Source organism: Manis pentadactyla, chromosome 5 (assembly GCF_030020395.1).
Source record: "Manis pentadactyla isolate mManPen7 chromosome 5, mManPen7.hap1, whole genome shotgun sequence".
Taxonomy (NCBI): domain Eukaryota; kingdom Metazoa; phylum Chordata; class Mammalia; order Pholidota; family Manidae; genus Manis; species Manis pentadactyla.
The window spans coordinates 156,224,440-156,240,844 of NC_080023.1; the positions used below are offsets into that span (position 1 = coordinate 156,224,440).

A 16,405-nucleotide genomic window follows, 5' to 3' on the forward strand; every position below is an offset into this window, starting at 1 on the left:
AAATTAACAAGCTCTAACAGACATCTATAGAACATTCTGCTAACAACAGCAGAACACACATTCTGTTCAAGCATTCATGGAATATTCTCCAGGATAAGTCATATGTTAGACCATAAAACAAGCCTTAATAAATGTAAAAGGATTGAAATCATACACAAAGCATGTTCTCTGACCATAATGGGAAGGAATTAGAAATCGCTAAGAGAAAAAAATAAGGGAAATTTACAAATCTGGATAATTAAAAAACATCTAATAATAAGTCAAAGAAAAAAATCACAAGGGAAATTAGAAAATAATTTGAGATAGAGAAAGATACCAAAACTTACAATATAGCTAATGGAGTATTTAGAGAGGGAAATTTATAATTGTAAATGCATATATTTCAAAAAAGATAATTATCTCAAACCAATAACTAATCTTCTATGTTAAGATGCTGAAAAAAGAGGTGCAAACCAAACCCAAAACAATCAGGAGAGAGGAAATAATAGGGATGAGAGCGGAAACGCATTTAGGAGAGAATAAAAAATAACAGAGAAAAACAATAATATCACTACTGACCTCAGAGATGACAAAAATTGGCTTCCTCCTAATGGATACTTTAGCAACTTTATATAATGCTACACTTAGCATCTTTGCATACAAAACTTTACCTCATTTTGACTTATGTCCTCATGAGAGACTCATGCACAGATATGGAATAAACAGGGCAAAATGAGTAGTGATCCTTAAGGTTTTGAGCCACACCACACAATTACTTTTCAAAAGAGATGTCCCACTTTTCACAATCATCCGAGAAAGACATAAGACACATAAGAGCATAGAATATTATACTTAAATTCACTACAAAAGGAAGATGGACTATGCCAATGAGTAAATTAAAAGTCCTGAATGCCAAGTATGGATTACATCTGACCCACAGATATAGTTCATTTGGTCCACATCTGTTGAATAGCTAGGAGATTTTACATAAATCTAGATTTCTCATATCTCTTAGGGCAACAGTCAATGGGGGGTGAAAGTCATTTCCCCATAAAAGCAGGAACTCTCCAATTCTCCACAGTCCCTGTAGTCATTTAATTTACATGGATCATCTTTGGACCTGCTTCACTACAGCAAGTTGTGAACTAGAGCCTGTAAGCATTTCACTTTACAGACTCTAGGATACCCTTTTCCCTGTCATGTTGGGGGTTCAGTCAAGTTGACAGGGAGTGTTTAGACACCAGTGTGGCCCATTATTCCAATTTGGCTGAGCTCTAGGCAGCATATTGAAGACAGGGTTCTTTGGGGCCTTGGTAGAGATTAGCAGAGTTCTGCCTGAAATACTTTCAGGAGCAAGATGACAAGGGAATATGCACCCAACAAATGCACCCAACCAAAGGTTATTGAAGAGCAAAATCACCCAAGCAAAAGCCTGTATTTATGAACAGACTGAGATTCCTAGAGCAGTTAATCTAACTCAGAGCAGGAGAGAAAAATCCCACAGAATTAAGAACTGTTGATTCAAAGATGGCCTAAAATGGGACAGGCACCTGCAAAAGAAAGCCACATTTTCAACACAAATAGACATGAGGCTAGACACTCATGTTATTCTTTTTCCTCCCATAAACAGACTGGTTTCCTTTATGAATGATTCAGAAATGAAGGGTCCCTCAAGCTGGCCAGTAAGTAAATGCCATAGGACCACAAGAACTGCTGAGGAGAGGAAATGCTGAGCAACGATTAAGGAATAAAGGCTTTGGCTGATACTTTAAAATTTTAGAAGGAAAAACAGACACAGTTTATAATCCAACAGTGGGAAAAGCAAGAAATAAAACTCTGAAGCCATAAAAGGAAAGATCAATCTGACAACCTAAAGAGTAAGCCTTTAAAAGTTTACTACATTTAGGCTGCCCTCTCTCTTTGTCTCTGTCTCTCTGTTCCCCTGCTTTCCCTGCTCGCTCTCTCTCTCTCTCTCTCCCACCCTCCCTCTGGGGCAGCCACTTTCTCTTTCAGATAATAAAATCTCTTGCATGGGGAAAAAAAAAAAAAGTTTATTACATTTAAAAGTACCAAAAAGTCAAAATTCTCAAACTAGGAAAAAAAACCCCACCATATATGACAAAGGACCTCTAAAAATTGAGTACTTACAAACTGTTACAGCCTGAATGTTTGTGTCATCCCAAAATTAGCATGTTAAATTCTAGTGCCCAGTGTGATAGCATTAGGAGGTGGGGCCACTGGGAGGTGATTAAGTTGTAAGGGCAGAGCCCTCATGAATGGGACTATGCCCTTATAAAAGAGGCTCCAAAGAAATTCCCAGTCCTTTCTACCACATAAGGACACAGGGAGAAGCTGGCAGCTGGCAACCAGAAGGGGCCTTCACCAGACACCGAATCTGCCAGGGCCATGATCTTAGACTTCCTAGCCTCCAGAACTACAAGAGATGTATTTCTGTGATGGTTTGTTTTAACAGTCCAAACAAAGACAAAAAAATCAAAAAGAAAAATGCCTTATAACTGAATAGAAAAGGATGCAAAAGCTACTAACAGACAACTGACAGGGAAGAAACTAATTATAAATACATGAAATTATATTCAATCTCACTCATAGAAGGATGCAAATTTTTAAGAATATGAAGAGAATAAAGAACTTTCAAGAACTCATAACAAAAAGAACCTACATGGGAAAAGGAGACCCTTTTCCATGGAAGATATACAAATGACCTATACCCACATAAAAAGATGCTCAACACCATTAGCCATTAGGAAAATGCAAATCAAAACCACAGTGACATACCATTTCACACTCACTAGGATGGCCAAAGTCAAAAACACAGATAATAACAAAAATTGATGAGGATGTGGAAAAATTAGAACCCCCAACTGCTGGTGGGCATGCAAAATGGTGCAGCTGCTTTGGAAAACAGTCTGATGGGTTCTCAAAGGATTAAACCAAAGAGCTACCATATAGCCCAGAAACCTCACTTCTAGGTATATATCCAAGATAAATGAAAACATTATGTCCACACAGAAACTTGTATACATATGAGTGATATTATTCATAACAACCAAAAGGTAGAAGCCCAAATGTCCAGCAACTGATGAATGGATATACAAAATACAGGATATGCCTACAACAGAATATTATTCAACCATATCAAGGAATGAAGGGCTGACACAGGCTACACCACGGATAAACTTTGAAAACATTATGCCACGTGAAGTAAGCCAGTAACAAAAGACATGATTCCATCCATGTGAAATGTCTGGAACAGGGATATCCACAGAGATAGAAGGAAGAGTGATAGTTGCCTGTGATGGGTGGGGAGGTTGGGGAAGTGGGGCAGTGATGGCTAAAAACATGGAAGTTCTTTCCAGGGTGATAAAAATGTTCTAAAATTGACTGTGGTGATGGCTGCACATATCTATGAATACACTAAGAACCACTGAATTATACTCTTTGTATGGTATATGAAGAACATCTCAATAAAGCTGTTAAAAAAAACCCCGAAGTACTGATTTTCTCATATCTGCTAGTAAATATTTAAAATACTTAAAAAAACACTGATTGATAAAGGAGGGTACTGGTTGCTGGTAACATTCTATTTCATGATTTGGGTGGTAGTGAGAAAGGTGAACTCATTTTCTGGTAATTACTGGTACTTTTCTGTAAGTTATACTTCATCAACAAACTCCATAAAAACACACATTTGCACACTGTGTTGAAAATGGTATGGATAGACACTGTTATACTTTGTTACTAGGAATATAAGTTGATAAAAACCTCTTAAGTATGTAAATTAACAAGTTTTTATACAATAAAAGACACATATTCTTTGATCCCCAAGGTATGTAGCCACAAGCGCAAAAACCTTTACTGCAACTTTGTAACAACAAAGGCGTGAGAGATTTCTAAATGCCCGTCAATTGGGGCCTGGGTAAAAAAAGTACAGTGTAATTATATCAGGGGGTATAGCTGTTTAAAATAATAAGGCAGATTTCCACGTACTGAAATGAACCCATCCCCAAGCTAGAAAATTCTACAGGAAAAGCAAGATAAATAGCAGCATATCTGTATGTAAGGTATGCCTCCTCTGTGTGGGAAGAAAATAACTCTAAGGTAGGGGTAGTGGGGGTTATTTACACACACACATATATTACCACAGAATATCTTTGAAAGGACACAGAAGAAACTATTAAGCATTGCTTCTCTGAGGAGAGGACAGGGGGAAGTGGGAGACACACCATTCACACTGTACTTAAAAAAAAAATGCAGGTATATTATCAATTCAAATAAATCAATTCTTCTAATGTAAAATCTGTGGTGCTTCAACACAGATGACTGTCACTGAGCTTAAGATTAAAATTCTAAAATGTTTGCTATAAATTCTGAAATGTATGTTTCCTGCCTCCACTTTCAAGAGTTAAATTCTCAAACCATTAAGTAGTAAACAACTACTTACATCAACACCTCCAAACAAGTCAAAAATATAAGTATTTGGATAAGTGGTTTCTTGGGTAAGTTTCCTCTCTTCAGTAACAAATGCCATAGCTTCCATGGAGAGAAGAGGAGAAATTTCCTAGTTTATAAAAAGTATACAAAAGACACATTCCATTTTAGTATCCAATACGAACCAGACACCAAAACATCAGTTTGCATTTTAGTCACAACTTGAATTCCTATGGGCCCAAAGAACCAGAACAGAAAAAAACAATAATCTTACAGAACAGTTGGTATGATGATAAAAGTTGTAGTAATAGCTAATTTCTTAAAATGCATATTATGTACCAGGCATGGTTCTAAACACTTCACACATACCTCTTTAAATCCTGACAACCCTTATGGGATGACTACTCTTCATGCCAACCATACAGATAAGGAACGAGGCAGAAAGAAGCTGTCAATGTCAAACAGCCGGTAAGTGACAGAGCCAGGATTTAAACCTAGGAAGTCTGGCTCCAGAGTCTGTGCTTAGAGAACAGAGCAGAACCATTCTGGGTGGAATAGGAGACAGGGTAAAAGAACCCAGGACCCTACTCATCATGCTCTTTTTCCTCAGGAACCTGAAGGGAAATGGAACACAATGGCTGGAACAGAGGTTCTCACACAGTGGTGTCAGAACCCCCTGACGGGTTTGTTAAACCCAGGCTGCTGGGTCCCCCTGCAGTTTATGATTCAGTAAGTCTGGGGCCGGGCCTGGGAACCTTGTTACATGCTACCAAATCAGCAAATGCTGCTGCTGCTGCTGCTTAGGGTCCAGGCACCACGTCATGAAAAAGCAGAAACTCTCTCTTACCAGTAACCTGTTACATGCCAGGCACTGGATTTCTATACTGTAACCCATTTAACCCTTAAAATAATTCAATGAAGCAAGTACAGTTTTACCTATTTGACAGGTAAAAAACAAAATCGCACAAAGTTGTCCAGGGTCACATAATTATTGACTGAACCACACTAAAGACCAAACCACTTTCCCTGGGTCTTATTTTTCTCAACTATAGAACTGGAATGTAATGCCTACTGGCAACATGGTACTGTGGAAGCTGGTCTTAGGAGTTAAGGCAAATCTGGGCTCATACAACAGCCACAAGTCTTTGGGCAGGTGATTTGCTGAGTCTACATTTTCTCAACTGAAAAAGAGAATGTGGAGGCCATTTAGATTTGCCTGCCCAGTATCTCTTTTTCTCTTTTTCAGGTAGCAGCCCCACTTCCTTAGGGGAATGCCCCTCCCCACGTTCCATATGATTCTGCCGCAGCTGCCAACAAGCATCTTAGTCCCTGCCCCATGAGCACGTGAGCAGGCCCAGCCAACAGTTTCACACCCCTCACCTCAGCAACTGGTCCATGCTGCTGAAATGTCACCCTAGAACTATGATTACATGAGGCCACACACAAATGTCATGATAAAGAAACGGACACCTTACCTCTGCTCAGTCCCTGAATTCACATTTGTGCTTTCCAACTATGTGAGACAATAAAGGATCTTTTTTGCTAGTCTGAGTGGGTTACTGACACCTGCAATCAAAGTATTTTCGACTAATACAAATAAATATACCACCCATCTCATGGACTTACCTTAAGAACCAAATATGCCTGGTACACAGTAAGCTTCAAGTATTAGCTGGATGATAAATGATGATCACAAAGCAAGCTCTCACAAATATTAATCTCCCTCTTTCTTCTACTCCATATCTCAGAGATTTTGCAGGAAATCAGATGAAATAAGATATAATCCTTTGCAAAATGTTTTCAAACAAATGTAAAAGACTATTGCAATTTTTTCTATCCTACTCTGACTGTAGGATTGAGAATACAAAACATCTTTTTCTTTTAATTAAATAAATGTTTACTTGGGAATGATTTTCAATTTACAGAAAAGGTGCACAGATAAAACATTTGTTCTTAAAGGTAAAGGTTCAAGCTTATTTGGTTCCTATATTTTAGAATGACTTATATAATATAATACAATAATCACAACTTCATCTTTGAAGAACATGTATATCAAGTTTCATTATGACCAAATATAACCTGCATGGGTTTTAACTGCAGCTATAATGATAATCTATATTCAAATTCGGATCCACCCCCAAAGCTAACGTTTGGATATGGTAACCGCAGACCTACCATATCAGACACTCTGTGGTGGGGCCCAGCATTGTTTTAACAAGCCTACCAGGTGATTCCAATACACACTCAAGTTTGAAAACTGTCCTAGAGTATGTCGGCACTCTCTCCATCCCTTCATCAAGCCCAGACCCTTCATCTTCTTGTTATATACATAATTATCAACAACTACAAGATTACTTCCATGAACCTTAAGCAATATGGGGTCTTTTAAATCCTGCTCGAAAAGCATGTCATCCCAATCTCAGGGTACATTGTTGACTCCCAAATTAAGCAAGTAATGTCACAAAACAAGCAAGAATAAAGCCTGGAAGGGCATACATACACAGTGAACTTAATGGTGATTATTACTGGGTGGTGGGATTATAGGTGATTTTTATTTTTACCTTTTTACTTTTTCTGAACTTCCCAAATTGTCTATAGCTTATGCAATATAAACAGGCCGTTTTAAAAAGTAGACTCAAGAAGGAAAAACACAGAGATCTTGTGTCCCCTGGTGGCCCTGAATGCAGCCCCTCCAAGTCCCCTAAGAGTTACCTTGAGGATGTTTTGGCACTCAACAAAGTCACTGTGGAGGTGGCTGGTTGCATACAGCTTAAGGAGCAGCTGGGGAATTCCACTCCATTTGGATTGTTTGTCCCTCTCCATCAAAAAAGTCTCAGTGAACTGTGAGTCGGGAAAAAAAGAACATTTCACTGGTGAGGAAAGAACTACTAGCATATACAGCTAGAGAGGGCAGCTGCCTCCCAAACTCACCCAGGACAAATAGTTTAAAGGTATCTTTCTAGTACCCTTCAAAAACTCCCAGCAGCCTGAAAGCTAAAGGTTCACTTCCTTGCCTTATGATACAACGTCCTTCTTATTCTATCACCTACTTTCCTCTCTAGCCCCAGCTCTTGCCCAGTGCACACTCTAGATGCCAGATGCACAGTCTCTCTCTATGCCTCTCTGCACATGTTCTTCCCCCACCTAAAATGTCCTCTTCCACATCTTTTCCAACTGGAAGGTTCCCTCTCCTTCTTCAAAATGTGTGTGAAACAACCAGAATTTCTCCTTGATGGGCCTTCCCCTCTCTCCTTTCTAAGAGGCTGGGCGACCCTCCTCTGGGGCCTTATCTAACATTTATCCTATTATATCATAACTGCTAGCTCATGTGTCCCCCTCCTCCAGTGGACCACAGGCTCCTTCAGAGTAGGTACAAGGCTGTGTTCATCATGCATGCTCTCAAGGAAATGCCAGGCACAGAATGGGAACTCACCAAATGTTTGAAGGCATCTGAGCAATAGCCTTCTAGTCTAAGGACAGGCTTATTAATCAATACAGCATGGTTTGCACTAACACTTTTGGGACACAGCATTATCAGGGGTTGGATGTGAATTATTTTCATGTACATTTGTCCCTCAATCAGATCAAAAGCTCCTTGTAATTGTTATTACAGGACATTCAGGTCTTTAATAACATCTTAGTCTATCCTGATGCATATCAGTCCTATGATTTTGGACAAACCCCATTATCTTCCTGAGACTTTAAAAATAAGATAATGCAGGTATGTAGTGAAGATGGCGGCATGAGTAGAGCAGCGGAAATCTCCTCCCAAAACCACATATATTTATGAAAATATAACAAAGACAACTCTTCCTAGAAGAGAGACCAGAAGACACAGGACAACAGCGAGACTACATCCACACCTGCAAGAACCCAGCGCCTCACAAAGGGGGTAAGATACAAGCCCCAGCCCAGCGGGACCTGAGCGCCCAACACCCCAACCCCGGGCGGGAGGAGAGGAGTTGGAACAGAGAGGGAGAGGGAAGCCCAGGACTGCTAAACACCCAGCCCTAGCCATCCGCACCAGAGCACAGACACAGTGCATGCGTGAGGTCCTGGATACTAGGGAAACAGGACAGCAAGACCTGTGAGTGGGTCCCTGAGGCTGGCACCCTGGGGACAAAGAAAAGCAATTGCTTTTTGGAAGTCTTAAAGGGACAGGGACCCCACAGCCGGATGAAAGCATCCTGGGACACTTAGTCCAGCAGCAGGGAATCTGGGGGAACTCTGGGCACTCTAACCCCCTGGGCAGCAGGGCACACGGAGGCCCCTCACGGAAATAAATAGCCTCCCGGCCGCTCCCCCACCAACGCGGCTCCACCATATCAGAGCAGCAGCCCAAAGCAGGCCACGCCCACAGCAACAGCGGAGATAAACTCCATAGCAGCCGGGCAGGAAGCAGAAGCCCTGTCTGTGTGCAGCTGCCCAGCACAAGCCACTAGAGGTCGCTGTTCTCCCAGGAGAGGAGGTCCACAAACCAACAAGAAAGGAAGTTCTTTCAGCCATCACTCGTGCCAGCTCTGCAAACTATCTCTATCGCCATGAAAAGGCAAAATTTCAGGCAGACCAAGATAACAGATTCAACACCTGAAAGGGATACAGACCTAACCAGTCTCCCTGAAAAAGAATTCAAAATAAAAATCATAAACATGCTGACGGAGATGCAGAGAAATATACAAGAGCTAAGGGATGAAGTCTGGAGGGAGATTACAGACACCCGGAGAGAGATTACAGATGTCTGGAAGGAGATTACAGAAGTGAAACAAACTCTGGAAGGATTTATAAGCAGAATGGATAAGATGCAAGAGGCTATTGATGGAATAGAACCCAGAGAACAGGAACACATAGAAACTGACACAGAGAGAGATAAAAGGATCTCCAGGAATGAAACAATATTAAGAGAACTGTGTGACCAATCCAAAAGGAACAATATCCGTATTATAGGGGTACCAGAAGAAGAGAGAAAAAGGGACAGAAAGCGTCTTTGAAGAAATAATTGCTGAAAACTTCCCCAAACTGGGGGAGGAAATAATCGATCAGACCACAGAAGTACACAGAACTCCCAACAGAAGGGACCCAAGGAGGACAACACCAAGACACATAATAATTAAAATGGCAAAGATCAAGGACAAGGACAGAGTTTTAAAGGCAGCTAGAGAGAAAAAGGTCACCAGCAAAGGAAAACGCATCAGGCTATCAACAGACTTCTCAACAGAAACCTTACAGGCCAGAAGAGAATGGCAGGATATATTTAATGCAATGAAACAGAAGGGGCTTGAACCAAGAATACTGTATCCAGCATGATTATCATTTAAATATGAAGGAGGGATTAAACAATTCCCAGACAAGCAAAAGTTGAGGTAATTTGCCTCCCACAAACCATCTCTACAGGGTATGTTAGAGGGACTACTCTAGATGGGAGCACTCCTAAGACTAAACAGATGTCACCAGAGAAAATAAAATCACAGGAAAGAAAGCAGACCAACCAAATACTAACTAAAGGCAAAAACAAAATCAACTACCCACTGAACACAGTTAAAGGAAACACGAAAGAGCACAGAATAAAACAACCAACATATAAAGAATGGAGGAGGAGGAAGAAGAAGGAAGAGAAGAAAAGAATCTCCATACAGTGTATATAACAGCTCAGTAAGCGAGCAAAATTAGGCAGTAAGATACTAAAGAAGCCAACCTTGAACCTTTGGTAACCACCAACCTAAAGCCTGCAATGGCAATAAGTACATATCTTTCAATAGTCACCCTAAATGTAAATGGACTGAATGTACCAATCAAAAGATACAGAGTAACAGAATGGATAAAAAAGCAAGACCCATCTATATGCTGCTTACAAGAAACTCACCTCAAACCCAAAGACATGTACAGACTAAAAGTCAAGGGATGGAAAAACATATTTCAGGCAAACAACAGAGAGAAGAAAGCAGGGGTTGTAGTACTAATATGAGACAAAATAGACTTCAAAACAAAGAAAGTAACAAGAGATAAAGAAGGACATTACATAACGATAAAGGGCTCAGTCCAACAAGAGGATATAACCATTCTAAATATATATGCACCCAACACAGGAGCACCAGCATATGTGAAACAAATACTAACAGAACTAAAGGGGGAAATAGACTGCAATGCATTCATTTTAGGAGACTTCAACACGCCACTCACCCCAAAGGATAGATCCACTGGGCAGAAAATAAGTAAGGACACGGAGGCACTGAACAACACACTAGAACAGATGGACCTAATAGAGATCTATAGAACTCTACATCCAAAACAAGATATACATTCTTCTCAAGTGCACATGGAACATTCTTCAGAATAGACCACATACTAGCCCACTAAAAGAGCCTCAGTAAATTCCAAAATACTGAAATTCTACCAACCAACTTTTCAGACCACAAAGGTATAAAACTAGAAATAAATTCTACAAAGAAAACAAAAAGGCTCACAAACACATGGAGGCTTAACAACATGCTCCTAAATAATCAATGGATCAACGAACAAATTAAAATAGAGATCAAGCAATATATGGAAACAAATGACAACAACAACATAAAGCCCCAACTTCTGTGGTACGCAGCAAAAGCAGTCTTAAGAGGAAAGTATGTAGCAATCCAGGCACACTTGGAGAAGGAAGAACAATCCCAAATGAATAGTCTAACATCACAATTACCGAAATTGGAAAAAGAAGAACAAATGAGGCCTAAAGTCAGCAGAAGGAGGGACATAATAAAGATCAGAGAAGAAATAAACAAAATTGAGAAGAATAAAACAATAGGAAAAATCAATGAAACCAAGAGCTGGTTCCTTGAGAAAATAAACAAAATAGATAAGCCTCTAGCCAAACTTATTAAGAGAAAAAGAGAATCAACACACATCAACAGAATCAGAAATGAGAATGGAAAAATCACGACAGACTCCACAGAAATACAAAGAATTACTAAAGACTACTATGAAAACCTATATGCTCACAAGCTGGAAAACCTAGAAGAAATGGACAACTTCCTAGAAAAATACAACCTTCCAAGACTGACCCAGAAAGAAACAGAAAAGTTAAACAAACCAATTATGAACAAGAAATTGAAACGGTAATCAAAAAACTACCCAAGACCAAAACCCCTGGGCCAGACGGATTTACCTCGGAATTTTATCAGACACACAGAGAAAACATAATACCCATTCTCTTTAGTTTTCCAAAAAATAGAAGAGGAGGGAATACTCCCAAACTCATTCTATGAAGCCAACATCACCCTAATACCAAAACCAGGCAAAGACCCCACCAAAAAAGAAAATTACAGACCAATATCCCTGATGAATGTAGATGCAAAAAAACTCAATAAAACATTAACAAACCGAATTCAAAAATATATCAAAAGGATCATACACCATGACCAACTGGGATTCATCCCAGGGATGCAAGGATGGTACGACATTCGAAAATCCATCAACATCATACACCACATCAACAAAAAGATGCACAAAAACCACATGATCATCTCCATAGATGCTGAAAAAGCATTCGACAAAATTCAACATCCATTCATGATAAAAACTCTCAGCAAAATGGGTATAGAGGGCAAGTACCTCAACATAATAAAGGCCATATATGATAAACCCACAGCCAACATCATACTGAACAGTGAGAAGTTAAAAGCTTTTCCTCTGAGATCGGGAACAAGACAGGGATGCCCACTCTCCCCACTGTTATTTAACATAGTACTGGAGGTCCTAGCCACGGCAATCAGACAAAACAAAGAAATACAAGGAATCCAGATTGGTAAAGAAGAAGTTAAACTGTCACTACTTGCAGATGACATGATATTGTACATAAAAAGCCCTACAGACTCCTCTCCAAAACTACTAGAACTGATATCGGAATACAGCAAAGTTGCAGGATACAAAATTAACACACAGAAATCTGTGGCTTTCCTATACACTAAAAATGAACCAATAGAAAGAAAAATCAGGAAAACAACTCCATTCATAATTGCATCAAAAAGAATAAAATACCTAGGAATAAACCTAACCAAAGAAGTGAAAGACCTATACCCTGAAAACTACAAGTCATTCTTAAGAGAAATTAAAGGGGACACTAACAAATGGAAACTCATCTCATCCTCGTGGCTAGGAAGAATTAATATCGTCAAAATGGCCATCCTGCCCAAAGCAATATACAGATTTGATGCAATCCCTATCAAATTACCAGCAACATTCTTCAACGAACTGGAACAAATAGTTCAAAAATTCATATGGAACTGCCAAAGACCCCAAATAGCCAAAGCAATCCTGAGAAAGAAGAATAAAGTGGGGAGGATCTCACTCCCCAACTTTAAGCTCTACTACAAAGTCACAGTAATCAAGACAATTTGGTACTGGCACAAGAACAGAGCCACAGACCAGTGGAACAGATTAGAGACTCCAGACATTAACCCAAACATATATGGTCAATTAATATTTGATAAAGGAGCCATGGACATACAATGGGGAAATGACAGTCTCTTCAACAGATGGTGCTGGCAAAACTGGACAGCTACATGTAAGAGAATGAAACTGGACCATTGTCTAGCCCCATACACAAAAGTAAATTCGGAATGGATCGAAGACCTGAATGAAAGTCATGAAACCATAAAACTCTTAGAAAAAAACATAGGCAAAAATCTCTTAGACATAAACATGAGTGACCTCTTCTTGAACATATCTCCCCGGGCAAGGAAAACAAAAGCAAAAATGAACAAGTGGGACTATATTAAGCTGAAAAGCTTCTGTACAGCAAAAGACACCATCAATAGAACAAAAAGGTACCCTACAATATGGGAGAATATATTTGTAAATGACAGATCAGATAAAGGCTTGACATCCAAAATATATAAAGAGCTCACCCACCTCAACAAACAAAAAACAAATAATCCAATTAAAAAATGGGCAGAGGAACTGAACAGACAGTTCTCCAAAAAGAAATTCAGATGGCCAAAAGACACATGAAATGATGCTCCACATAGCTAATCATCAGAGAAATGCTAATTAAAACCACAGTGAGATATCACCTCACACCAGTTAGGATGGCCAACATCCAAAAGACAACAACAAATGTTGGTGAGGATGTGGAGAAAGGGGAACCCTCCTACACTGCTGGTGGGAATGTAAATTAGTTCAACCATTGTGGAAAGCAGTATGGAGGTTCCTCAAAAAACTAAAAATACAAATACAATTTGACCCAGGAATCCCACTTGTAGGAATTTACCCTAAGAATGCAGCAGCCCAGTTTGAAAAAGACAGATGTACCCCTATGTTTATTGCAGCACTATTTACAATAGCCAAGAATTGGAAGCAACCTAAGTGTCCATCAGTAGATGAATGGACAAAGAGGATGTGGTACATATACACAATGGAATATTATTCAGCCATAAGAAGAAAACAAATCCTACCATTTGCAACAACATGGATGGAGCTAGAGGGTATTATGCTCAGTGAAATTAGCCAGGCGGAGAAAGACAAGTACCAAATGATTTCATTCATCTGTGGAGTATAAGAACAAAGGAAAAACTGAAGGAACAAAACAGCAGCAGAAGCACAGAACCCAAAATGGACTAACAGGTACCAAAAGGAAAGGGACCGGGGAGGATGGGTGGGTAGGGAGGGATAAGGGGGGGGAGAAGAAAGGGGGTATTATGATTAGCATGCATAATGGGGGGGTGGGAGAAAGGGGAGGGCTGTACAACACAGAGAAGACAAGTAGTGATTCTACATTTTGCTATGCTGATGGACAGTGACTGTAATGGGGTTTGTCGGGGGGACCTGGTATAGGGGAGAGCCTAGTAAACATAATATTCTTCATGTAATTGTAGATTAATGATAACAAAAAAAAAGAGAGAGAGAAAGAAAAGGGGGATTACTCCCTGATAGGATAAAACTAACTGCAAATCAATGATTAATGCATGCTTTACATATCCTTAATTTTGATCATTTAAAGGGTGTCAGATGATCAGCTATGGAAGTACATTTTTCTGATAATATTCCTTTCTCTTAAAAAAAAAAGAGCAGTTCCTGTGTGGTGATCTCCAGTAAGTTCTTCACAGTGGTATAAAGGTCATATCAAAGTATGGGCAAAGGGTTTGTTTGTGTTTATACAGAGGATCAAAGCCTAATTTGGCTACCCAGAAAACGAATTAAGATATGATATGAAGAAGAACTTCCAACATCAACATCCTCGGGAAGGGTCATTCCAGAAGATGATCATCAAAAAACTTCAACAAAGATCCTGGCCCTGTTGCAGTTATAGCTGCATTCATCCCACCGGTTCCTGGACATGCCATGGGAATGAAGAAGGAGATATCTAAGCTCGCCTGTGCATACAGTAAAACAACAAATTTGACTGGATCTATACTGTTGGAACTCAACCAAGAATTAGGAGAAGTGCAAGTTGCAGTGCTCCAAAATCGTGCAACTATAGACTATCTACTGTTAAAAGAACATATGAGATGTGAACAGTTCCCAGGAATGTGTTGTTTTAATTTGTCTGATTTTTCTCAAACTATTCAAATTCAGTTAGACAATATCCATCATATCATTGATAAGTTTTCACAAATGCCTAGGGTGCCTAACTGGTTTTTTTGCTTTCACTGGATATGGCTGGTAATTGTAGGTCTGCTTTTGTTATGCAGCTGTATTCCTATTATGTTAATGTGTGTATGCAATTTAATTAGTAGTTTAAAACCTATACATGCTTATGTTACTCTACAAGAAGATATGTCAAAGAAATAATCAATCTTCCCATGTTTCCTTCCGTCTGCTACTTCTATAGCTTTTCTTCTTCCTTCCTAATTACAACCCTTTAGTAGAATTTGTGCCTCATATCGAAATTACTGAGTATCATAATTCTTCCAAGTGGTAAAGATACCTCAAGACAAATGCTGGGCATAGAAGCTACAGGGCATAAATCTGCAAAGAAGTAAAAAGCTAACCTTTTCAAAGAATATTTCTTCTCTCTCACTTACCAACTTTACATTTCCCTGTATCGCCCCGGAAGATGACTGGTTAGCCAGAGACGGGTAAGATTCCTCAAGGGAGGAACAACCTAAGACAGGCACAGTCGCAGGGGGGTCATCAGGTGAGAAATTGGGGATCAACAGAGGTGAGGCTTAGAACCTCACCCCCCCTGTTCTGAGAGAAATCTTCTGCATAAGTGGATGTTTTATTGCCCTTGTCTAGCTTGGATTAACACATAGTCTATAGGCATACACCTGATCATCTACATTTGCCCTCTTACAGCACTAAATTATGTTTTCTACCTTTACCTTGCATCTACCTACCACTTCTGCATTTTATTAATAATAATAATAAGGGAGAAATGTGGGATTCACATTTAAATCAAGTATAAAAATCAAACGAATAATCATAGTTGACCTGATTGTTTATAGTTCATGATGTGTGATCAAAACTGAAAGTTTCTGTGATATGACTGCCCTTGCACTGCTCACCATGTAAGAACTTGTTCACCATGTAAGAACTTGTTCATTATGCTTCAGAAGATTGGAGACTGTTGAGAATTAGGCTTGGGGTTGATTAATGATTGTGCATTGAGTCCCCTATACAAAATTTTATTGTTAACAACCATTTGATCAATAAATATGAGAGATGCTCTCTCAAAAAAAAAATAGGTATGTATTTGCTTATGTACTTGTGTATGGAAGAAAAAGTTTGGAAAGAATCTCATTGAATGAGTAACAGTTACTATCTTTGGGGCTAGGAATGGGATTTGGATAAGTGAAACATTGTCAAACTTACAATTTCTGTATTTTTTGCCTACTTAGGAGAAACTAGATAAACTATCTAATTACAAATAAAAATTACATATTAATAACATTAAAATGTACAAAAGTAATAAAAAGTTGGGGTTCTTTTTTAAAAAAAATAAGATAATGTAATGGGAGATGATGAGATGCTTGTGAAAGTGATTTGTATCAGG

At 39.2% G+C, this 16,405-nt stretch overlaps 1 protein-coding gene across 2 annotated transcripts in view; it reads right to left on the bottom strand.

Annotated features, from left to right (window-relative positions):
- The window catches only part of TRPC4AP (transient receptor potential cation channel subfamily C member 4 associated protein), a 96,166-nt gene that overhangs the window by 65,166 nt on the left and 14,595 nt on the right, over positions 1-16,405 (bottom strand). For both annotated transcript variants that reach the window (XM_036902486.2, XM_036902488.2), the window contains exons 2-3: positions 7,141-7,269; positions 4,442-4,558 (exon numbers count right to left, since the gene is read on the bottom strand). In XM_036902486.2, the coding sequence (XP_036758381.1) occupies positions 4,442-4,558; positions 7,141-7,269 (246 nt within the window). The remainder of the gene's footprint in view (positions 1-4,441; positions 4,559-7,140; positions 7,270-16,405) is intronic.